Below are 25,904 nucleotides of genomic sequence, written 5' to 3'. Positions count from 1 at the left end.
GTTTCAAATATTTTATTGAAGTTAATATTCATAGAAATAGTCAACACATTGCCTTGTAAATCTGACAATGAAATCTATGACAATCTCAACATTGTTAGTGTAATATTTGGGCAAAACATGAAAAAAAACTTGCAACAATGTATCGCTAGAAAATATCATGAATTAAAATCTATTGATATACATGTAAACCAGATAATGTAATCATGTAATATTGTATTTCAACTTTCCAACACCACCTTGCGCACTTGCTAAAAAATTACCCGACACCACCGTGCGTGCCTAGTTTCATCAAATCTGGAAACCTTCCCATACTACAAACACAATTCTTACTTCTTTTTTTCATTAAAAGATTTCTTGTATATATACACGCGGGGAATTCTAGAGCGCCTCCTCCGATTTTGGCCTCTGGGCAAAAACCCTGCAGGGGCAAAAAAAACAACAACGTAACGAAGCCAAATGTTACATTTCTCATTGATCTTCAGGTCGACTACTGATTACGAGGTAAGCCTTTCAAAGGCGTGAATAAACCTTACATTAGAGAGACTTAGCATCGCATTTACGTGAAACGGCAAACGAAACCTTTGCCGTTTCACTTTTCACGTAAAAGAGCTTGAACCTTTTGACTTTAGCTTTAATTTAACGAGTTTCGATGAAACTGTTATGCGACTCACTGTGGTGAGTTCATGAAGAAGGGTGCGGTAAGGAGTGAAATTATCTCACTGTCATGCCTAGTTTTTCAAAGTAAAAATAACTGCTTACGTTTATACAGAACATGGCCTCATGATCTGACAGCACTACGAAGCTAAAATTCAGGTAAGGAACAGATCCAACTAGAATCCAATAGTGACAGTTGGTACTATTTACTAAGTCAGTTCCTTGGTACGTTTATCACCCATGATTGATTATTGGAACGTTATTAAAACGTAAAACACGATGCTTGCATGTTTAAAACATGCGACGCAGATAATGTGCTGATGTCTACAAGCAGGTACACCCCAAGTTTGTACATGATTAGCCTTTTCGGAGCAATGGAGAAACATTCCCATGAACGTGAAGCAACTCCTAGGAGCAAAAGTCAATGAAAGCAAGCGAACCTCTTCCCATGGGTGATACAAGCAATCTTGCATCTTTTGACGATTTCAGTCCAAGTGTTTTTATGCCTCCGTGGATTGATCCCTCCGTTTAACAAGTATCTGCTTCATAGAAAAATGATGATATTTGCCAAATCCTTCCGGGGTCTTGGTAGAGCAGCTACAACAAAAAATAAGGATCTTTTCAGGCGTGCGTTTCTCAAAACTCCCGAAATTATATCCGCCAAGAAAAATATTAAGTGCGCAATGATAATTAAAAGAAATTCTCTCACATGGGCTCTCACCACTGCGCTCACCATCATCCATCCTTTGCCAATGTAGGGTGAAATGCAAAACGTCAACAAAAGAACAAAGACAAATTTACTTTATTCTCAAGAGCTCCTTATACTTATGTATGTTCGCGTTCTCTCTCCTGGCCAAGAAAAATATGTGTCAAACTCATATGTACTACATTTTCGCATATAAAAAAACCAATCCAAGGCCTTAAATAAGTATGTTTAATCAAATGTTGATGAGTGAAATTTGGAAATAATTTCACGCGCGTTTTGTAAAAATTCTAATAATTTCCCAAGCCCTTTACCTTTTAATGTCATTGGTGACAAATTTCGCTCACAATCGTGGTAGGTTCCGTCTTGTTTACACACACAGGCAAAAAACCACTCGAGTATATTATCCAACTGCTCAGGAAGAACGGTCGCAAGGTTTTTGCAAACGACAATTTCATCACACCAGTTCTCAAAAACCGTCACCCAGTTAATTGTGCTTTTTCGCGTATTTAGGTTTTCTGAAGCGTCTTTTAATGCCGTAACTTCTTTCATCCGTAACATCTTTAAACCTGGACGCCATCTTGGCACTGAGATATAGGAAACGTTGCCATAGCAACTTTGTAATTTCATATGTTAAAATTATGAATTAACGCTGAAATTTCGCGCCAAAATTAAGGAGTTATTTGTCACCCATGATATTAAATACAAAACAACCCACGTATTTACACTGACCTTTAATTTCGAAAATCAAATGTCACGTTATCTCCAATCAGCATAAAAGGCGCCCACTGTCTCTCTTCTGAAAAGCCATTTGCTCTCATCCACTTCATGGTCTGGTCAAGAGAATCACTGGCACTTTCTCCACGAACAAGATGCTCGTAGAAACAACTCATGAACTGCTCTGTTGCTTTGTCTTCTAGGGCCCACAGAGCAACCAACACGGAACGAGCACCGGATCCTAAGAAGGCTCGAGCGATTCCAACGATTCCCTCGGATCTAATCTGTCCACGTGCACTGTGACAGCAGCTAAGGACTACCAGTTTGGCTCCCAGACGAACTTGTGAAACTTCAGCCATTGTCAATAGGTAGTCTTGTTCTTGCGGAATCCCTTCAAAAGAGCGTGGAGGGGCAAGAGCGATTTCTCCTCTTTCGGCATCACCATGGGCAGCGACATGAATCAAACTCACTGAATGTATGCTCTGAAGAACTGCCTGCTTAGTTGCGTGCTCTCCTAATAAAGGCTGAACTCCCAGCAGTCGTCCAATCATCTCTGCTTCCTTTTTTGCACCAGGCAATGGGCATAACTTCTCAAGACGTCCCTTGTGATACACGTCACCAATCCTGGGTTCACCCACTATCAGTGCACCGGTTTGATTATGATAATCTGCTGGACTGTCCTGAATCAGCTTGAGAATCGTCAAGGAAGGGACAATGCGGATCCTGAAAGTCTCTGATAAATACTTCTCATCTTCATCCTTCAAAGCTGCAAATGGAACTTTGTACAAAGCGCGATATGGAACAATGATGATTTCAGGTTTGTCAAGCAGGTCAACCACAGGAGCAATGATCATTTTGTAACACTGAGCAAAAGTCAGTGGCTCATCCTGATTTTCGTCTTCGTCTTCTTCTACAGGGCGGCAAGCTGCGGGGTCATTTCCCTGAGATGACTCAGGCGCCCGGCAATTAGCCTGTGACGGAAACAATGATCGATCTTCGCAGTGCTCTTGAGAGGGTAAAACATGAAACTTTCTGAACTTTTCTCCACCAAAAACTTTAACCACAGATCTTTCTGTTTGTTTGTTAACAAAAAAGTCATTGATGTCTATCAGTCGGAAAAGAGTCGCTTTGTTTGGCTTAATAATCCACAACAATAAGAGGTGACAGTAATAAGAAAAGTACAGACAGTTGCAATTACTTTCTTTCGTCATGATTGTTTCAATACCAGTCCACGACTTTGGGTCCACTGATATTTGTTGTTCCACACAGTATTGAGACGACATTATGTCTCCCAAGGCTCTGGCTCGCCCAAGCTCTACAACGTGAAGCCCTTTGCTATGCATACCAGTAGTACAAAACAAACTTGTGAGCAACTCGTAAGGAGACACGTGCTTGTCTAGAAAGGAGATCTTGAATGCATCGTTGTCTCTTAAAAAGCCTCGCATTTCCTCGCTCTTTGTAATACTTAAATGGAGACTCTGCACTGCATCATATATGTCCCCTTTCAACCGAAAATTGTCCCATGTAAGGCTAAGGTGGTTTTTAAACTGCAGTTCAATGCTTCCAATCTCGTAACTCAATGCAAGTGCTGTTTCGTGATACTTTTTAGCCTTGGAATACTCACCGACACACAAAAACACATTACCTAGATCCCCGTAACTTGTTGCTTCCCCGTGCTTGTCGCCAATTTCTTTCCCGATCTGAAGAGCTTTCTGAAGATATTCTTTAGCCTTGACATATTTACCAAGAGAAGTACTCAGCGTCCCTAGGTTCCCGTAACACGATGCCTCCCCCATCTTGTCACCAATTTCCTTATTGATTTCCAATGCTTTCTGATGACATTCCTCTGCTTTGGCATACACACCAAGAGACTGAAACACTGTTCCAAGATTTCCGTAAGAAGTTGCTTGTCCGCTTCTGTCCCCAATTTCCCTTCTGATCTGAAGTGCTCTCTGATGATGTTTTTCAGCCTTGACAAATTCACCGACGGAACGAAAGACAGTTCCTAGCCTTTCGTAACTTGATGCTTCTCCGCTTCTGTCGCAAATTTCATTTGTGATGTGAAGTGCTTTCAAATGATATTCTTGAGCCTTTACATATTTGCCAAGACGGTGAAACACAGTTCCTAGGTTTCCGTAACAGGATGCTTCCCCGCCCTTGCTACCAATTGCTCTGTTAATCACAAGTGCTTTCTGAAGATATTCTTCAGCCATAAAGTATTTCCCGAGAGATAGAAATAGAGCTCCTAGATTTCCACAAGATAATGCTTCTCCGTGCTCGTCCCCAATTTTTTTTGCGAAGACAAGTGCTTCCTGAAGATATTCTTCAGACTTAACATATTCGCCAAGAGAGCGAAACACAACTCCTAGATTACAATAACATGATGCTTCCTTCTTCTTGTCACCAATTTCTTTTGTGATTGAAAGTGCTTTCTGAAAGTATTTTTCAGCTTTGACAAATTCACCCAGTGACTCAAAGACAGTTCCAAGGTTTCCATAAGCTGCTGCTTCTCCACCCCTGTCCCCAATTTCTTTACTGATCTGAAGTGCTCTCTGAAGATATTCTTCAGCCTTGACATATTCACCGAGAGACCGAAATACAGTTCCAAGGTTTCCGTAAACGTTTGCTTCTCCGTGTCTATCCCCAATTTCTTTAATGATCTGAAGTGCTCTCTGAAAATATTCTTCAGCCTTGACATATTCACCGAGATAACAAAATACAGTTCCTAGATTTCCGCAGTCTACTGCTTTTTCGTATTTGTCGCCCATTTCTTCTCTGATCTTAAGTGCATTTAGAAGATATTCTTCAGCGTTGACATATTCACCGAGATATAGAAACACCGATCCTAGGTTTTCGTAGCATTCTCCTTCGTCTCTCCTTTTCCCAATTTCTTTCGTGATGCAGAGTGCTTTCATGTAAAGGTCCTTTGCTTTTTCGTGTTGGCATTGAAATCTATAGAACTGCGCCAGTTTAATGCTTAGGTTTGCTTCTTCCTCTTTTTGGCCACACTCGCGGAGTAAGACCAGAAGCTTTCTGCCGCATGCTATCGCACTTTCGTAATCACAAATAAGATCATAGGCGTTAAAAATTTGAGTATACACAAAACGAGACAACAATCTGACAAATCCTTGGTCTTTTTCCAGGGCCTTGCTATTGAGGAGAATCAAACACTCCTTGTACAACTGGAAGGCTTTTGGAACACGATTGCTTTTGAGAAGCAACTTGGCAACAGTTGCACCCGTATGTATGGATCGGCGAAGAACTTCTTCTCTGCTTGTCATGTCAGTCTTTTCTTGAACCAACAGAGAAAAATAACAGTTAAGTGAAACCAGGAAGTGTGTTTTTGAAATAAAAGCTGCAAAAGAGCAATAATAACAATTGCTCTGCTTTTCACCTTCGGTAAATAAAACGTACTTTTTTTATTGACGTCAAGGGTTAAATACTGCTACATGAAAAGTACCCAGAGCACTGCAGGGGAAGAGGAGCTTGAAATGGGTCAGAACTGCGGCCAAACGGTGAGGATTAAAAGCGGGTCCGTAGCAAATGACTGAAGGAGCCGTCTAAGTGAGCAACATTTCAACCCCGCAAGGCATTTTTTAATTACTCTATTGCTAGATTTTAAGTTCTAATACTGCTAACGTAACTTTATAGCTTTGAGAAATCAGTTCTATCTTTGCAAACGCGCACCACCATAAGGTGATTAGTCTGGAATATCTAGTTGTTCAACGCAAACATTGTGTGCACCAGCTTTGTTTTGTTTGCACACCCTTTATCTGCTGTTGAGTGATATAAATAATGGATGAGTGAATTAACTCATGCAGGGTATGTGAACTCATGACATTTCTACTGAGCCTTAAACCGAGTAAAGAAATGAGAAACCGCTGTACCCGTTACAATTGCAAACACTGAACAACCTTGACCTAGACAGGAATCGAACCCACAACCTTAGGATTTGATCTTCCTTGCTTTACCGACTGAGCTACGAGGCCAGACGGAAGCAAGTCGTGGGTGATAATGATGGTAGTTGCGGCAGTGTTAATGTGAGTGGTACAAGTGAATCTTGTGCCGCTAGCATTAAGGACACAAATGACGTGTAGTATATGTGAATATTTAGGTCTACCATCCCCTATGTTTGTATTATTGAGCATGCGCTGTGACTGTTTCGATGATTGAATACACGTGTTTACACGAGCAGCAATGGTGTATGTGTGTTGGTGGTTAAATCCGATTCAATCCTTGGTTAAATCCGTAAGACACAACATTTTGGCGACGATGACGGTCATTTGAAAAAGTTTACTCGCGATGACAAGTTGGTTTTTACGCGATACACAAGGATTAAAGCCGTTTGACTGTTCACAAACTGCTGGTATTTCCGCACGCTGGGAAAGATGGCTGTGAGCTTTTGAATTGTTTGCAACGGGAAAAGGAGTCAAAAGTGTCGATCAGAAGAAGGCTTTATTGCTGCATACTGCCGGATTAAATGTGCAAGATATTTATTTCACGTTGACCGAAGAAGGAGGATCAGATAGCTATCAGAAAGTAAAGGCGACCTTGAATAAATATTTCAAACCGCAAGCGAATGTTCCATATGAAAGGCTTTGTTTTCGTGAAACAAGTCAAACCGTCGAACAGTTTATTGCTAGACTGAGACAAAATGCCAAAACGTGCGAATTAGGAGACGCTGCAACTGTGGATGAGAAAATTTGTGATCAAGTGATAAGCAAATGCTTGTCGCATGAACTTCGTCGAAAGCTACTCCAGAAGGGTCGAAACTTGACACTGCCACAATTAAGAGAAATTGCTCGTTCTATGGAGGAATTTGAAAAGCAGGCCTGTTAAATCGAAGGAGGAAATGATGAGGTCCGTATTGAAGTGAATAGTGTGAGCGGAAAGAAGAATTACAAAGGGGATGCGAGCGCAAGAAAAGTCAAATGCTTTTGTTGTGGATATAAGGGACATAAAGCCAGGGATCGTCATGTCCAGCGAGAGGGAAACAGTGCAGGAAGTGTAATGGATCAGGACATTTTGAGGCTGTGTGTAAAACTAAGGAGAAGCAAACCAGAGGTCGAGGAGCTAGTGGACCTTGTAAACCAGACGTCGGAAAGAAGGGAGGTGCAGGGCACCATGTAAGGCAGGTGGAAACTGAAGGTACTCAGGGTGATGATTGTGAATATGCTTTTGGCATTTTAGATGATTCTAATGTTTCAAGTGACGGAAAAATTCTTGTGAGGATAGGAGGTTTACCAGTAACAATGATTATTGATTCTGGTGCTAGTTGCAATGTCATAGGTCGTAATGTATGGGAATATTTAAAAGCAAATAAGGTTGAATGTGTGTCGATTAAGGCTTCAAAGGAGTTGTATGCATATGGTAGTAATCAGCCACTACAAGTTGCTGGCATGTTTACTGCGGAAGTGTCTGTTGGAGAGAGAGTGTTAAGTGGGGTCGAATTTGCTGTCATTGAAAATGAGGGACACGCCCTCCTTGGGCGGGGAACTGCCATTTCTCTAGGGGTTTTGAAGCTGGGAGCTCACGTGAATTCACTAGAGGTTTCTGCGGATGGAGCAAAAGGGGAGACCAGTATTTTTGAAAAGTTCCCGGGATGTTGTGAAGGTATCGGCAAACTGAAAGATTTCCAGCTAAAAGTCCCGATTGACCCAGAGGTACAACCTGTAGCACAACCAGTTAGGCGGGTTCCTTACCACTTGCGTGATAAACTGAGTACCAAACTGGATAAACTTGTGGAACTTGACATCATTGAAAAAGTGAGTGGACCAAGCTCGTGGGTCTCACCAGTGGTAGTGGTGCCCAAGCCCTCTGGCGATATTCATTTGTGTGTGGATATGCGACAAGCCAACATGGCAGTAAAACGAGAGCGTTTCCCAATACCCACCATTGACGAAGTTTTAGTAAGTTAGATCTTACCTCCGCCTATCATCAGATAGAACTGTCGCCCGAATCAAGGGATATCACTACATTTGGCATACACAAGGGACTCTACCGGTACAAAAGACTCATGTTCAGTATAAGTTATGCACCTGAGATGTACCAGAAGGTACTTCACCAAGTCCTGCAAGAGTGTGACAGAGCTCATAGTATTCTTGATGATGTGATAGTACACGCACCCACTAAGGAGAAACATGACAAAAGATTTGAGGACGTGGTCCGAGTACTGAGCAGCAGGGGGTTGACACTGAACTGAGACACGTGTCAGTTTAAGATGTCACAGTTGGAGTTCATGGGTCATGTTCTGTCGGCGCGTGGAATTGGTCCAGCAGATGCTAAAGTAAAGGCTGTTGTTGATGCCCATGAACCGACGAATGCCGTGGAAGTACGAAGCTTCCTTGGTCTGGTCAATTTCACCGCACGGTTTATTCCAGACCTAGCAACAGTATCTGCACCCCTCCGCCAGCTTACAAAGAGTGGAGAACCATTTGTGTGGGGGCCTGAGCAACAGCAATCATTTGATGAGTTAAAGAAGCGACTGTCCAGTGCAGAGACACTTGGATACTTTGATAAGAACTCACCAACTAAGGTGATCGCAGACGCAAGCCCTGTAGGCTTAGGAGCTGTGCTGGTTCAAGAGCAAGGAGAAGAACTACGAGTTATTAGTTATGCAAGCTGCTCCCTGTCCGATACAGACCGCAGATATTCTCAGACGGAAAAGGAGGCCTTGGCCATTGTGTGGGCCTGCGAAAGGTTTCATGTCTATTTGTATGGTGCTGAGTTTGAACTAATGACTGACCACAACACTCTAGAATGCATTTTCTTACCAAGTCCAAGACCTGTGCTAGAATCGAAAGATGGCTTCTCAGAATGCAACCCTACAGATTTACAATGAAATATATTCCAGGTCCAAAGAATATTGCTGATTCCTTGTCACGTCTCCTGTGTGCGATGTCACCGTCAGAACACAAAGACTAAACCGAAGAATATGTTAAGTGGGTTACCCAAGAATCGACACCAGCTGCCCTGACAACTCGTGAAATAGAGAGAGCATCAGAACCAAGATCCTGAGCTGAAAAGTTTTCGAGAATGTCTCTTGAATGGGAAATGGCATGCCTTAGAATTCAAAGAGTACCTACCTGTGCGAGGTGAATTAAGTGCAATTGGAAAGCTTCTTCCTCGTGGAACTCGAATTGTGATACCAAAGCAGCTTCGTTGTCAAGTACTAGAGTTGGCAAACGAAGGTCACCCAGGAATCGTAGCAATGAAGCAACGTTTGCGTACCAAATTGTGGTGTCCAGGTATCGACAAAGAGGTAGAGAGAGCTTATAACACCTGTCATGGTTATCAGTTAGTTTTACAACCAACCAAACCTGAGCCGATAACATGTACAGAGTTGCCTACAGCGCCATGGCAACATCTAGCAGCTGACCTATTGGGTCCACTGTCTTCTGGTGATTATGTCTTTGTTGTGGTGGACTGTTACAGCCAATTCTTTGAGATGGAATTTACCAAGTCTACTACTTCTGAGAAGATTGTATCAATGCTGTCCAAGATTTTTGTCACTCATGGCCTTCCTTTGTCCTTGAAGACTGACAATGGTCCGCAGTGTACCAGCGAACATTTTACAAAGCATTTGGAGGTAAACGGAATTAAATATAGACGAACCACACCCTTATGGCCACAAGCCCATGGTGAAATAGAAAGGCAAAACCGCAGTATCCTGAAGCGCCTGCGAATCGCTCAAGCAGAGGGTCGCGACTGGAAATCAGAGATGGACGCAGTACTCCACATTCTACTACTGGGGTTAGCCCGGCAGAACTATTATTTAGAAGACGTATCAGGACCAAACTACCCCATCTCCAGGAGTTCAGCATCGAATTCGAAGATGAGGTTCGAGATCGTGACAGTGAGAGAAAAGAAAAGGGAAAGGTGTATGTAGACTACCAAAGGAACGCACGTGAAAACGAGATTCGAGAGGGTGACAAGGTGTTACTGAGGCAGGTGAAAGAGAACAAACTGTCAACACCATAAAAAGTCTCTTTTACAGTTATTCAGAAGAATGGAAATAGTGTCCTTGTTGAGGCTGATGGTGTGCAGTACCGGCGGAATGTAACCCATGTGAAGAAGTATTCCGAGCGAGATCATGATGTATTACCAGCTAAGTCAACACTGATATGATTCAGAGGCTCAGAGAGCAACACAAAGTTTATCAAACCAAGAGTCCAGGCAACCTGTAAATGTTTCATCTGAGAGAGCAAATGAGGACGGTCCATTGGAGAACACACGATCAGATGACGCTACTATGGAGCAAAGAGATTCTGTCGCCTTACGACTAGCAAGAGTAAAAAAATTACCTTCTAAATTTCAAGACTATGTTTTAGGCTTTATTCAGCTTGATTCAGAGTAGAACTTTGAGACTTTGAGAAGAGGAACTCTGAACTGAACTTGAACCGTTGTTGTGTTTTGTTATGTTTTCACTTAAGCCAATTAGAAGTGTTGAATCGCAAAAGGATTTCTGTAGGGCACTCGGAGACATTTGCATACATTGTTAGCTAGGCTTTATTTTCTTTTCGTTTTCTTTTCACCTAACAAGTAATTCGAAGAAGGGAGGAATGTGGTATATGTGAATATTTGGGTCTACCGTCCCCACCCCCTATGTTTGTATTATCGAGCATGCACTGTGACTGTTACGATGATTGAATACCCATGTTTGCACGTGCAGCAATGGTGTATGTGTGTTGGTGGTTAAATCCGATTCAATCCTTGGTTAAATCCGTAAGACACTACATAATGGATATAAATGTATAGCAGTTTGATATTGTGCTGAATCGTACGGAATAATTGACGCTTGAAATGAAGACGTTGGAACCAAAGCGAACCTTGGATCCGGAGAATTCTTGAAAAAAAAAAAAAGATCACCGAATTTGAAATCCGTGAATGATAATCTAGTCTGCAGTGTCAGACGTGCCGTCCCTCTAAGCCACGGGGGTGCGCGGTAGAGAAAATTCCTCTCCCCCGCGCCCCATATGGGTTAAGGGGAGAACGCGGCTGACTTCATCGAGATTTTTCGATTTCTGATCTTAGCGGTTCCTTAAGCCGGCGACACACTTGGCGATTCGCTGCGATCAGCGAAAATCATCGTTTTTGTCTTTTCTGTCTGTACTTATTTTATTAGTTTTTTCAGAAATCACGACACAGGAGACCACAATCCTTTGCATTCAGTTCCGTGATATGAAATGACTCAGAACAACGTCTTCCTATTAAGACGTTTGTCACAGGTATAATGAGTTCACAGGGCCAAACCAAATCCCTTCAAAGTCAATAAATGATCCGATTGCTGCCGGTGCAAGTGCATAAAGCTGATTATTAAAGATGGCGACCACACGATGCGAAGTCTAATATCTTTTCCAAGCAGGATGTGCAAAGTGAAACTGCTGGGACTTTCCCTTCCTATTCTACGAAACCGAAATCTGATAGACCCTATGCAAAAGTGGCTGACACTCTTTTGTTCGCATTCAAATTAGCCCTAACAACTTCGTTTTTTTTTTTGTCTTGAGTTCAAAAGTCAAAAGAAATTGTTTTTCCTTAAACGAGGCTTGTAGGACTAATCTGAATGCAAACAAAAGAATATTAATTATCAGTCACTTTTGTGTTAGGTCACCGAGGTCTATACGTCTTCATACTGTTAAAATTCATAAATTTACAACTGAATGTCAACTTGGTCGATCACGCTGCAGAGAAAATTTTACTCCATGCACTGTTCCAGGAAACCGAGATTAAAAAAATTACTTCATACGTCCAAAATACTTAATAAGTTTTGGAATTTATAGGTGTACAGTGAACTCGAAAGTTTGGATTTATCGACTGACGTAGTTTTAAATAAGGTAACTTGGCCACCGTCAAGAGATTCGGGTGCTGACGAGTCGACCATTAGCGAGGCCCCATTAGGGGGGGTCTTAATACCCCGTATCCCTGTAATTTTTTGACCAAATATCCCGTATCCCATAAATTCCGGTAACAAATATCCCGGAAATTAAAGTATCGGCCATTTTTCATATGTTACCGTGTAGCATGAAAATTTTGCGGGAGTTTTGTTTTGCGGATTGGCGATATTTTGTTTCTTGTGGGAACAAAAATTTTTACGGCTCGAGATGACTGAAATTTCTGGTGGGAACTAATTTTTGCGATTCATTGTTCAAGTAGTAGAAAAGTGACCGGCAATCATCGAGGATTGATGTAAAAAATCTGGCATCGCAAACGCCGTAGCAAATGGTGTTCCTTCAGATGACCCTATTCGTGCAGATCTAATGTACTGAATTGCTGTACACTTGTTTGCGATACAGACTACCGTATGTATCTAAGCTCTGGTTGCCTTTTCTAATGGAAAATCATGTTAATGTTCTTGTTTAAGTCCCATTTAATAATCCGCAAAATCCGCAAAAATTAGAACCCGCAAAATTTTCATGCTACACGGTACTTGCTACGATGTATTTTATAAAATTCGTTTACTGGCATTAAAACGTAAACTGGAAAAGTATTGTTTTCAAGTAGCTTATTGTGACAGTTGTTTAAACTGCTGTTATTCAAATTATGATGGTAGAATTATCAAGTGGAAAGTTAACAAATGTTGCCACCAAAATCACTTAAATTTGTATAATTAGCTTACCTGATGCCTAATTTCTACATATCGCCTGATACCAAAGTCCTTGCTCATTTTGTTCCTTTATTAGTTAGTTGCCATCCTGAGCATTTGGTTAATTCATGTGTTCATGGGCAGATACTACTTGATGAAGACAAAAACTAAAAGCCATTACCATCACCCATGATATCAGAAACTTTCCATAGAGTCAAAGAACTCATTAACGCGCTATACACTCTGTTATAAGAACCTTTTTTTATAAGATTGTCGAGGCTGAGATTAACCAAAATTTTAAGAACGTATTAAGAACATCCCTCAGGCTGAGAGTCGATTAAAAACATTTTTTTTGCTAATCTCTATATAAAATCAAGGTAACAAATGTAAATTAACCAAAATACTTAAGGACATGTTTTGTATAACATTAACAATGGTGACACACATCTCGGTTTGTCATAATCAGCAGTTCTTGATACCATATCTCAGCAAGCAATGTACTTTGATAAGTTTCCTGGTCACGTCGGCGTTGATTTACTGAAATGCATGTAATGTATGACATGTAATTTAAGAACATCTTAAGAACGTTTTCAACCTCAAATGGCAAAAAAATATAAGAACGTTCAGCCTCAGCTCCAAAATTAGACTTTCTTATAAAAAAAAAACAGTGTACCATGGAAAACATATCGATGAAATGACAGAAAAGTGGCTCTCCCTCACGCCTAACCCGCCACGAATTCCTATTTACTAGACACTTACAATTATAACATAGCGCGCGTGCATCCTAATCTAATTCCTATTGGCGTCATCATGGTACATTTCTCAACATACGCACGGCCGTGCGTCCATCCGATGACGTGTGCAAGTCAGGGGAAGGAAGCATGCGCGCGCTATGTTATAAAAAACTTTTTACAGAGAGACAACACCATAAAAAATGTATATTTATAAGAGCTTGTCGAAGTTAATGAAACGTTAAGATTGAACCGATATGAGAAACCACTTTCACCTTTTTTTTCAGAGAATTTTGTAATTAATCAGGAACAAAACCTGTTTTCCAGGAATCGTTTACTTTATTTTCACTATGTTATAAAAGAATTGGTTCATGCTTTTAGCTGTGCGTATATCGAGTTATGGATGCACTTGGGAAGTTTGGAGAGCACTCAAAAAGCTAGAGTTGCTCTCGGCTACGCCTCGAGCAACTCTTACGCTTCTCTCGTGCTCTCCAAACTTCCCGCGTGCATCCATAACTCGATATACGCACGCTAAGCATGAACCAATTCTTAAACGTTTCACAAACCAAACCCGGTGGGCAGACTAATCATATCTGGCCGTGATAGCGCCACAGAGCGAATCTCATTATTTGTTGATCACCTCCTTCAGCCTATCGCTAAAATACAGACGTCATATCTTAAAGATACAACCGACTTCTTGAACTTTATAGAAAAAAAACAAAGGTCGCAAAGGACACGATCCTTGTCTCAATGGACGTAGCTAGCTTATACACTAACATCCAACAGGAGGAAGGAATTAGAATTGCATGCAAAGCATACGAAACATTCCACAAAAATAAACCTCCCATTCCATTTCACTACCTCGGGGATATGTTTAGACTTATCCTAAAGGAAAACTCTTTCCACTTTAATGGCAAAAACTACCTCCAAAGACACGGGACCGCAACGGGGTACAAAGAAGGCAGTATCCTTTTGCCAATATTTTTATGGCAGAGATCGAAACAGAAATAATTAGCCGTAGTGCTACAAAACCGCTTACGTGGAAGAGATACATCGATGATGTCTTCTCTCTATGAAACTTACGCAAGAATGAAATCCAACCTTTTATAGAGCTAGCCAACAACTATCATGCGACCATAAAATTCACGGCTGAAATTTTAGATATTGAAATCACTTTCCTTGACAAATGTGTATACAAGGGCGAAAGATTCAAAGAAGAATCAAAAGTTGACGTGCGCACGCACTTCAAACCGTTTGCAGTACACGCATTTTTCTTCCTGCCACCCTCCAGGCGTCAGGAAAGGCTTTATCAAAAGCGAAGCCTTAAGGCTTCTCATAACAAACTCTTCAGAAACAAAATTTGAAGAAAACATCACTCTATTCAAACAGAGATTACGTAACAGAGGTTACCCTGATAACCTTACAGATAAAACTCTCTCAGAAGTCAATTTCAGCGAAAGATTGTCGACACTACAAAACAAACAAAAAAGCGCAAAAACATTTTGCCGTTTGTTACGGAATATCGCCCATCTGTGCCTAACCTAAACACCATTCTGATGAGTAAATGGCATCTGATAGAAAACCAGCCTCTGCTAAGAGAGATCTACAAAGATCCTTCCCTACTTTGGTACAGAAAAGGGAGATCTTTAAAAGACGTGCTCGTAAGAGCCAAGCTTTGAAGGTCATATACTTCTTATCTCTACCAATAGGAGTCGTGTTTGGCCTGTCTTCGTTATTATTTTTACCATTAAGAAAATAAAAGACGGCTTTTTACACTTATGTATTTTTCATTTATATCTAATCATCAACAAAAATACAGAAAAAGGCATGCATTTAGTAATCCAAGAACGTTTCTCATCAAACATCTGATATGTTGCAATTTTTGCGAATATCCTGTATCCCTGAAACTACTTCTCAATATCCTGTATCCCAATAACTTTTTCCTCAAATATCCCGTATCCCGGTAACTGAATTTTTTCCGCGAATATCCCGTATCCCGAAAACCCCTAATAGGGCCTCATTAGCCCTTCGTCAGAGCGAATTGATTCGCTCTGACGAAGGTATAACTCTTAAAACGTCAGCATTCCCACACATACAGTGTACTCGGACTAGCTATTCAGGAAACTTTGCTACGAAAAATGATTTAAAAAATGGAACAGAAATAAAGTAATAGTTACCTCAGAGTTTTGATGTACCCACTGTTAAAGCAGATAACAACCGAGTGACTGAGTAACTTGCTTCAACTCCTCTGGCCTTGAAAACGGGAACTTCAAAACCTTGGTAGTACTTGCTCTGTGATCAAAGAAACCGGAAATAAATGAGGTCATGTGTCAACAATACATTGTGTATTTATTGGAAGGTTAATCGGTAATGCTGTTTAGAAAAGTTTTCCCCCTATGTTTCGACAGATTGCACTTGAAATACACAACTGAATGGTTTGACATGATGGTTTGACTTGATATGAGTGATTACGATCGTGTTGGTATTTCTGTCTCATCTCACTGGCATAGTAAAGAAATTCTAGGTCTACTCGAAACTGATACAGATAAAGGCCAAGGAGACATCTCGCACCTTTGCAAGTGAAACTTAAATGACTTACACGGCTTTTCATGCGATATTTCAAAGAAACCGAAATTAACTTAGACTCCTTAAGTCCAAAATACATTGTAAATGTAACGGGCTTTTAAGAATTTACAAGCTACCCGACTAAAGACAAGTGGCCAAAATTCGATCACTGGCTTTAATAAGAACGAGATTAGTCAAATGCCTTGTTGTCAAGGCTACAGTTCTAAAAGATAAAGGGCGCCCAACTGGGTTTTTTTCGGTAGATCGATATATGTTCGGATTGCCTTAATCGCCTCAGAAATTCGGATTTATTAAGTCGTATTAAAATAGAATTTTGTTGTGAAGCTAATTTAAAGGTGTATTTTAGACTGTAGTTTTAGGATTGAGTTGTTCTTTCCTTTCGGTAGTTATGACAATATTTTCCTTATCATTTGATATTTTCCTGTTTTTCCAAAATTAGAGTTAACAGTTGTGGTATGGAGAGGTTTGCCTACTTCCTTTATCCTTGGCTGGGCTTCATCGAAGGTTGAAGTCATGAAAAATACTTGAACATTTTATCAATCTGATTGGTTGCCCTTTTATCTGTTTCATAGAAACAGCACTGTGCTGTTACTCCCTGTTGGTGTATTTTGGCAAAACTCCCTCCTTATCTTTGGTGAACCATCTGGCCTCCGTTGAATTAGAGTCGTATATAAACATGTTTACAGTACAATATAATTTGGGATTTGTGGGATATTTTCAGAGAGAACCAGTTTCTTGAAGAAAAAAGACAGCTAACGAAGATTCCCGTAACTTCTCTTTTGGGCAAAGCGCGGAGTGTCCAACAATCTGCAGTTTTCTTCGGCAAAAATGACGTCTGCTCTAAATCTCGTAACACTGAAAAACGAATTCCTTTCGTTTTTGAAGGGACAAATATGTCATTTAAAATGCGAATAAAGGCCAGCAAGCATTTTTGTAAAATCAACAACAGCTAGTAAATTGGGAGGAAAAATTCCGTTTGCTAAAACTCTCCGCTACTTGGAATAAATTTTCAGTTTAAAGGGGCAGTATCATGGGGTTTCCGAACACATCAAACTGTATTAGATTACACTAATATGTCTTTAAAAGGGCACAACAGGATCTGGGAACTCAGTCAGGAGACAACATTTTCAGTATTTTGCTTAAATGTTCTCGCTGGGTGCCCCTCATAATGTGAAAATTTATAGCTGTAATCAGTCTATTAATTTCATTGCGAACCACCTAATCAATTCCACTCCTTCTTTTCTCGGACAGCTAACGCAAAATTGCTACTCATAAACTAAACACAAACGATCGAATATGTCCTAAACTCGTTGTGCAGGCCTTTCTGTGCTAATTAAACTGCTAAATTAAATATGCTATACAGTCGTAACACAAAATTAAAATTAAAATTACGTTCTCATAGTTGTACTTACCTCGCAGTTTTGGTGGATGTACACACTGTTGCTGCAGATAAACACGAAACGACTGAGTTACTTGTTTCGACGCCTTTGTTGTCTTTTCAGGCACTGAAAACTGAAACTTCTCAATCAAAACTCGGCTCTTGCTCTGCATTCAAGAAAACGAAATTTAGCACGTCATAGATCACAAATACATTATAACTATTTACAATTAACAGCCGTTTAGGGAAAACAGAGTGTAAGACTTAACTGTACGTTTGGGTCAATAAGAGTGGTCGTGATAGAGTTGGTGTTGATGCATGCATATTGTCTCGCTGATACAAATAATTTTCTGATTTTTGGCCGGCTACTCTTCGATACTCTAAATTGATCGATGATCAAGACAAAGACAAAGAAAACGAAATTAATTACGAGTCAATTTATCCAAGTTTATTGTGATTTTTCGAATTTAAATGATCTCGGTCACGTTGTTTTTAGAACTTTTGCTAAGATCAAATAGTCAGAATTGAAACTAAAATGAAAATAATTTCTGAGAATAATTATAATATACAAGCAAATCTCTGGCGAGTACTATGTAATCAGCGCTCACTGATCCAAACTAAAAAGCCTCTTGCTGTTCCTGTTTTAGCGGTGTGAAAAACCTTTCACAGGAAAGCTTTATCAAAGAGAAAAAGTTGATATACATCTGGAAATGCTTAATCCAGCTGATTCAATGTCTGCAAGTCGTTTTGTTAGTTCTATCCCTTCTGACGTGACAAATCATTGCTGTATAAAATTTGTTTTTTCACATCAATTTTTAACCAATCTACATTGAAAACCGCCATCTTGAATTGCAGACTGTAACTCGTTTCATGTCGTCTTGAATTAAAGTTCTGAAGAGTGTTACTCTCTCCCACCGGTGGAGAAAGAAAAATGAAATGAATCATGAATGAGGAAATAAAATACTACGGTTTTATTTACTTGTGTCCGGATGCGCTACTTTTCAACTAGTAGCAATTGTAGATTAATGGAGGAACGCTTTCTGTAAACATGAATTAGCAGTTGATATATAACAACATTTTCGCACTGTGCGTACCTGTTTGTATCCCGCAGTTTTTGGTGTAAACACACTGTTGCTTAGGTGAATGGCTCAGTAACTTCGATGCTTCTTGCCTCTCAAAAAGTGAAACTTCAAAACTCCGAGAACTTCCGTTCATTCCAAGAAAGGAAACTTACGACGTCAAACCGGCATCCCTTATATTTATCATAACTTACTGACTGAGAGGTAACAAGGTGACACTATTTGGAAAATTTTTTCTGGATACAAATTTTCTTGAAACTTTACATGTAAAGATGACTAGTACGGATTTGAGGGAGAACAGTTGGGAGGGTAGGATGAGGTCGCTAGTGGACACATGCTGATGTAAACCGCATTTGAATATATATAAATAGAAAATGCGGTATATAAATGCATTACCATTAGAACATTTAGGATTTCGTAACCAAATACTAAGGGAGAGATAACAGTGGATGTCACGCCATATCTCACGAACGTTGGCAATTGTTTTAGACATAACGTGACGTCTTTTTGGATAATTTTTTAACAAGGCCCATCTGTGGTTCAATCTTCCTGATATCACAGCTTTCTAGTGTAAGGTTGCGATCGTCCTGGAAACGATTCCAGGACTTCCCGACAGCACGCACGGATCAAAAGGCAGCTCTCGATCCTCCAGTCAGGCGCAGTCAACATATTGACACTTTGTTTGAGTGTCGACCTTGTCGACATATCCAGGTCGAGTATCGACCATCCCTCTCCTGGCACTCGACCGATACTCCAACAAAAATCAGTAGGCTATCGTTCGTCATGCCAGTTGAGGCTCGCGGGGGGGGGGGGGGGGGGGGGGACTCTCATATGAAAGGGGCGGGGATGCTCGTCGTCTCGCCTAGGGGTACAAATTTCGGACTTTGGTCTCACTTAGGGTGTTCAAGGCAAAACGCCATTATATTTAGCCGTGAAGGTCTCGTTTAGGGTCGCACGCGAAAAGTTACTGTATTTTTTATTTGTCTGTGTTTTATTAAGGGGGTCAAAAAGTTTAGGCCATGCGTCTCCTTTAGGGGTTTAATTAAAAATTTCCGACGAGCATCCCCACCCCTTTCATATGAGATTCCCCCCTCCCCGGGAGTTGAGGGTTTACCGATAAACCTATTAAGCATAGGTCAACAGTCGTCGCCATATCGCCGACCGACTTCGTTGAGCTAAACTTTTTCCTTCTCAAGCGTCGACTTTTTACTTAGTTGACATCCACAAAAACTCAACTTTAGGTGAATGGAATCCATTGGACGCGGGTGAAAAAATTCCCAAGTAAAACGTGATCGCAAATTTCCTCACAGGTCGGGTACTGTAATAATATCTGTATTTTATTGCATTCCTGAGTTATAATATGCAAAGGAAAGATAACGGTGTGTTGTTAACTGAGCAGACACATGGCATGGCTCTGTGATGGAAGTAGTTTTGTATTTTGAATACATACAAAACAACTTCCAGTCATTTCAAAAATACGTTACTAATTAAGGACGGTGCCAACTACAGTGGAACCTCGATTCAACGAAGTCGCTGGCGACCGGCCAAATTTGTCCGTTAAATAGAGGGTTCGTTATATCGAAAACCTCGATATAACGAACTTGAGGGGAAACGACCAAAATATTCGTTATATCGAGGTCATAGTTAATGATTGATTTGTAACACAGGTGACTTCTGTCAAGCAATTCAATGCAATTTCTGTCACTCAGAAGTGCCGCGTTTTGAGATGCAATTCATTAAGCATGGTGGCTTTCGGTAGCAATTATTTTCACTTTTGAACAGACGCACAGCTTTTGTTTACAAAAAAACGACACTTTCAGAGTAGCGATTTAAAAATGTTGCAACATAGAGGTTTTTATCTCTTCAGCGTTTATTTTCTGTCGCGTGTTGACATTGTAATTCGTTATATCGAGGTAGATTTTACGTTTGAGCTTCCGGATTATGTTCGTTATATCGAAGAATTCGTTATATCGTTCCGGATTATGTTCGTTATATCGAAGAATTCGTTATAGATTCATTATATCGAGGTTGTGTTCCATACACTTTACTGTAACTTTGGCCGGGATATGGATATCGTTCGTTATATCCAGGAATTCGTTAAATAGAGGTTCGTTAAATCGAGGTTCCACTGTATTGTTACTGCGCATACGTTCTACGGAGAAGGCAGAACTGAGCAAATACTTTTGGTATCTCGTCTCTGCTCTCATTTGGCCAAAAACGTGACCAAATAATTTTGTCCACACAATTGTTTTTAAATCGTTTTCACCTGTCCAAACCAATGGCTGTTCGTTTAAAAAAACCGTACTTTTGGATGGAATATTTTTATTTCCCCCTCGCTAACTTCGCACCAGGTCAGTCTTCCTTTTGATACCACACACAAAAACATTTCGTTATTTAACCTGTCAAGAAAATGCGTTTCGAAAATTTGTACTTTTGAGAGCATTTTCGAAAGTCGCTGTTTTGCTACAGCCATTTCGATGATTTTGGTGTGACCGGATATGCAACAAAGTGCGCCTTTTCCACAGAAAGGGAATTGTTTGGACCCGGACCTTACTGCAGTTTGAACCACACTAAGCTCCGCTGGATGAACAAGCAAACGTAAATAAATTGGAACGATGTCTGTAAAAGAGACTATTTTCTGATAGAGGAACCTTTTTCAGTAAGTGACACAGGCATACTCTGAAAAAAAAAATCTAGCCTAGCTCTCCGAACTGGTAATCGGAAGATCATAGCTTCTTCAACTCCTTTTGGGAAAAGCCTGAGTAGCTTTTCTTTCAAAATTCTTTTCTGTTTCACAGTTATGCACGTGATTAGTTCACTAAACACGTATAACGTTTTGAAAGTGAAGTAGTTTTGTCAACTCTTATATGCAGCCGACAGTGCATTAACGTTCACCAGCTTGCTCTGCAGGATCATCTCATTACATGACAGTTTCCCAAGATGCTGTAACACTGTTTGATGGCCTCCTGGCAGTTGTTGAAGTCTTTCCACGGACGGCACACCAACTTCTCAAGAAGTCTAAGATGTGACTCCAGCACAGGCACGGTACCCTCAGCGTCTGCCTCGAGAAGAAGTGCATCCATTGCCTTTTCATAGCGATCTGCTGAATTTTTTAATGCAGTTCTCATCTCTGTCAAATTGTAAGTGCGTTGACAATTCCTGCAGATAGCAGGCTGTGTTCCACCTTTAGGAGTGTTTGAGACGAGACCTGGCATGTGGTCTATCAAGTGACCTGTCAAGTGATCGGTCATGTGCCCTGTCATGTGGCCTGTTCCATTAGTTGCTATGTGATGAAGGGATGTGCCACAGTTTTCACACTTGAAAACTGGAGAGGCAGTACCTGAAATATCTGAATACAAAGGAAATTCTTTCTCACAGGCGTCACAATGACAAGTGAAATGATACTGACTTTTCAACTTTTGATGCCTTTCGGCTTTGACAGTCAGCGCACAAAGGGTGCCATAGTTATCGGAGATCTCATGCCCCTTTGGAATGTTCTTTATGGCGCGCACAACACAGGTGTCACCATAGAAGTTCCTGGTAACTGACGGATCACAAGAATGGTTAAACAGGCTGAGAGTAGCATATATCCCGGCGGCAATTTCATCTGTTTCTGAAGTTGCAATAGAATTGAGATTTAGCTGCAGTTCAGAGACCTCATGGGCATTACAGGGATTTGATTGAAGGTGTCTCAAAATCAGACCCCCGATGAAACCCAGATCCTCCTGCGAACATGGCTTCTTGCCAAAAAAGGTTCCTCCCTGAAGAATCTTGAGCAAAAATATGGCCATCATTGTCCGACGAAAGAGATCAGCAATGGTCCTCTCTTCTGAATGGGTCACAAGGCAATAGATTGGAAGGTAGTCGAATGAGCTGTAAATTCCATTCCTCCTACAACCTAATTCCTTACCAGTGCTGTTGCATAAGCCATGCTGGATTTCATTGCTGAAGTCCTTCAAAAATCCGTAACCTGCCTTTGTAACAATTCTAAGTGCAAGGTGAACGTTTCCACCAAGGCCAGCTCCATGAATAAGATCAAGATATTGGCACTCGATCGAATGGTAGGCATTCCAGCTTTGGTCTGCACAGGATACACTGCAATATCGCACAGTGCTACACTGGTGACAAGGAATTGGGACATTGGCTGCAAACCTCAGACAATGGTAACAATGTGTTTCTAAGTGTCTGGGCAACAGAACTGATGCAAATGGCTTTTCAATGACCAAAATGTCTCCTACCTTGATGTCTTGAGTGGCCAATGGGTAGCGACCCTTGTCAAGGGAACTTGCTATATCAACAGCACATGAGGCTGACACAAACGTACTATTTTGTCCATAGGAAAGCTGTGGCAATTCACATTTTCTGGTTAGGACAAAGTTGCTATCTGAAGAATGGTCCTCTGACATCTCACTCATGTGAATACCTTTCTCCTGAATCTTGCAGATTTCCATTTCAAGGTCTTTAGACCAAATGTCTATTTTCTTCTGATCCAGGTTTGATTCATTCAATGCCAGTTTAGCTTTTGTTAAGCACTCCAGTGCTTCATCAGTCTTGCCAAGTTCAAAAAGACATTTTCCCTGACGATCAAACAACTTATACCTCAGTTCTTCAGGATAGCCATGTCTCAATGCCAAGTGTATAACCTTTAGGCACTCACTGTACTCTTTTAAGTGAAACAAAACTGCAGAGCTGTTAGCAAAAGCCAGAGAAAGCTCCCTGCCATTACTCTCAAAAGGTGCATTCAATATGCTACGCGAATACACCCCTAAAGCTTCATGGTATCTATTTTTCTGAAACAACTTGTTTCCTTCGTTGCGAAGCTTGATGGACTCAGTCTCTGATTTTGGTGTGAAACAAGGCTCCACTATCATAACATCATGAACACAACCTAAACTCAATCCAAACGCAATCCTCTCTTCATCTGATCTTAGCTGACCAAACTGGGATGAGATCTCTTTCAAGCGGCCACTCTGATTTAAAACGGTACTGATGGAGTTGAACCATTCTTGAAAGAGACCACCAGCGTCATCATCATTCATTACGCTAAGCAAAAAAAAAAAGTATTTAAATTGATTCAATGAACAGCAATTCAATCCTGAAAACATCAAACACCTGGCAGATAATTGTTTTGAAAAGAATATACATTGTGGCTTTGGGCCACAAAGTATATCTATAGATTGTGATTTAATCAGGGCATACGACTAGAAGTGTTATAAATTGTTCAACTACCACCCCCTTTCCCTGTACCATGTTGGATGGCGGAAGCAATGCAAAGTCTTTTGCAGCGTGCTAAGTTTGCAAATTATGTTGGATAGTGCAAGAAACATGAAGTCTTCTGCAGCCCGTTTAAGTTTATAAACAACATTCAGTCAGAAAGGGAGGGAGATGTAATCAAGGAGAAAGTGTAACAAGATTTTGTCACTCTTGTGTAGCTAACTAGTGCCATAATAATATTACACTTTCCTACTGGGGACACACAAGCTGTTTAAATACCCCTTGATACAGGTAAAAAAAATTGTTAGTTTCTGGGCATACCTCCCTTCTAATCAAAGCTAATACAGGCCAGACTAAGGGAGGCAGCCTGCCCAGGCAGTTAGAGTGCCAGACTTGAAATCAGGAGTTGCTGGGTTCAAGTAGCCTCTTCCAGGCGTTCAGTTAGTTGGGTCGCAGCGCGAAAAATGGCGCACGAAAAAATAAAGAAAATTGCGCGAGGGGAAGAGAAAGAACGCCTGTGAGCAAACTTAACAAAAGGTCATTCCGGTATACCAGGATCTGGTATACCCTCGGATTGGTCAATTTTGACAAATTTTGTCAACACTAGAATGTTACTGATGCAGATGGGAAATGCAATATGGCGGTGATCAGTGACCTTTCATCGTGTGTCAAATCTGCGATAAACAACATTCTTAAAGATTCTCCGCATGTGGAGCGCCTTCGAGAAGAACAGGAGGATTGCATAACAAATCTGGTCAATTTTTTTAATTTTTTTGCGCGCCATTTTTCGCACTGTGCCCCAACTAACTGAATGCCTGGAAGAAGCTAGGTTCAAGTCCCACTCTGGCCACTAGCTGCACTTGTAAAAAGCCAGCTGCTCTGCCTCTCACCGGTTTGGATTTTTAGCCATGTAATGTTCAATTTAAAAATTATTTCTTTGGGAAGTTTAATGCTCAGCCCCACTTGCACTTGTGCAATAAACGCTGCCGAGGGTAAATAAAGGTTGTCATTGTTGTTGTTATCAAATAAGTTTTAGATCTCTATATTGCTCCAGCAACCTCTCATTCTGTGGATCTACCATCTTATTTAGTCCTGCTTAAGGGCGATTTACACGGTACGACAGGCCTACAACACAAACTGTTTCATTTAAATCAAACCTACAACTCGCTTATGACTGTCGTGTATGTCACAAAAAATGTCGTACGGCAATCATAGGTTTGGGCAATTTGAATGACAAGAGTTGTGTGCAATTTTTTGCATGACATGAGCAGCGCACGCTCTAAAAATTGCATGCAACAGTCATAAGCAAAAGTTGTACCGTCCAAATCGGCCTTTAGAAATATTTACCATCCTTGTCATTGAAAAGTGACAGTGCTATGAGGTAAATGGGCTATCAAATGCCTTGAGTAAGACTAATGCCCAGCCCCTGGCACAGCCAAGTATGAGGAAAAATGCTGCACTATTGCCCAGGAAGGGGAGGGGGGGGGGGGTTGGGTAATGTTGGGATAGACTGATGCATAACTGATAAGTACCGGTTTTTAAGCAAACCCCAAAAGAAATTCAGGCTTAAACGGGATTTGATTTAAACCTATGACCTCTTTCATCTGTGTACAGTGCCCTGCCAACTGAGCTACCGTGCCCGGGCTACAGTGTATCAAGCCAACAGGTAATTTTGGAGTTCACAGTGTATAACTGTACCAGAAGAAGACGAAGAAATGGAAGTGAACACATGCGCTAGTATTGCAGAGATCATGGGTTTGACATTCAAGAATAAAATTTTCCAGCCTTTTTTTTCCCACAGCTGCTTAACTTGCGTATATAAATTTCTGCAATGGCCTGGTCCAGTTCATATATAAGCTTATATAAGCTAAGTTACGTGTATTTCACTTCCACCTCTTCATCTTCTCAGAACAGGTACATAACAAGCTCACAACAAAATGATACGCTCCCAGTTGGCTGGATGTTTTAGATATTTCACCTCCAGTTAAGTCTCGAGCTCAACGACGGGGGACGAAGCAGCTTAACTTCACACGCAAAACGTACAATTTACAAAAATGTTTCACCTGTCAAGTCAGTAGACTGTTATAGTTCGTGCTGCTGCTTTGATACGCGACTGAACCTTCCCTTGTGCTTAAACAAGAGAACAGCAACGATACAACTATGATCTACAACACCCTACGAACTCCGCCATCTTTACCGCGACGGTGTACGGAGACTGGCCCGAGAAGAGCACGCAATGAAGATATGCGAAAAATGCGTA

The 25,904-nt window shown here is 40.9% G+C and overlaps 2 protein-coding genes across 2 annotated transcripts; both read right to left on the bottom strand.

The window, feature by feature from the left end:
* LOC146462166 (uncharacterized) lies at positions 1-17,469 on the bottom strand. Its single transcript, XM_085085973.1, has 3 exons — positions 17,386-17,469; positions 2,090-5,366; positions 1-1,251 (listed from the first exon to the last, which is right to left on the bottom strand). The coding sequence occupies exon 2, from the start codon at positions 5,353-5,355 to the stop codon at positions 2,092-2,094; it is 3,264 nt and encodes a 1,087-aa protein (XP_084942099.1). The 5' UTR covers positions 5,356-5,366; positions 17,386-17,469; the 3' UTR covers positions 1-1,251; positions 2,090-2,091.
* A 3,662-nt stretch (positions 17,470-21,131) lies between these two features.
* LOC146462165 (protein-lysine N-methyltransferase SMYD4-like) lies at positions 21,132-25,904 on the bottom strand. The gene is made up of 2 exons (XM_085086022.1): positions 25,708-25,904; positions 21,132-23,473 (listed from the first exon to the last, which is right to left on the bottom strand). The coding sequence occupies exon 2, from the start codon at positions 23,467-23,469 to the stop codon at positions 21,343-21,345; it is 2,127 nt and encodes a 708-aa protein (XP_084942148.1). The 5' UTR covers positions 23,470-23,473; positions 25,708-25,904; the 3' UTR covers positions 21,132-21,342.

This window comes from Pavona decussata, unplaced genomic scaffold (genome assembly GCF_977016875.1).
Source record: "Pavona decussata unplaced genomic scaffold, jaPavDecu1.1 SCAFFOLD_191, whole genome shotgun sequence".
NCBI classification, from domain to species: Eukaryota; Metazoa; Cnidaria; class Anthozoa; order Scleractinia; family Agariciidae; genus Pavona; species Pavona decussata.
This window is presented reverse-complemented; position numbering and strand designations above follow the sequence as displayed.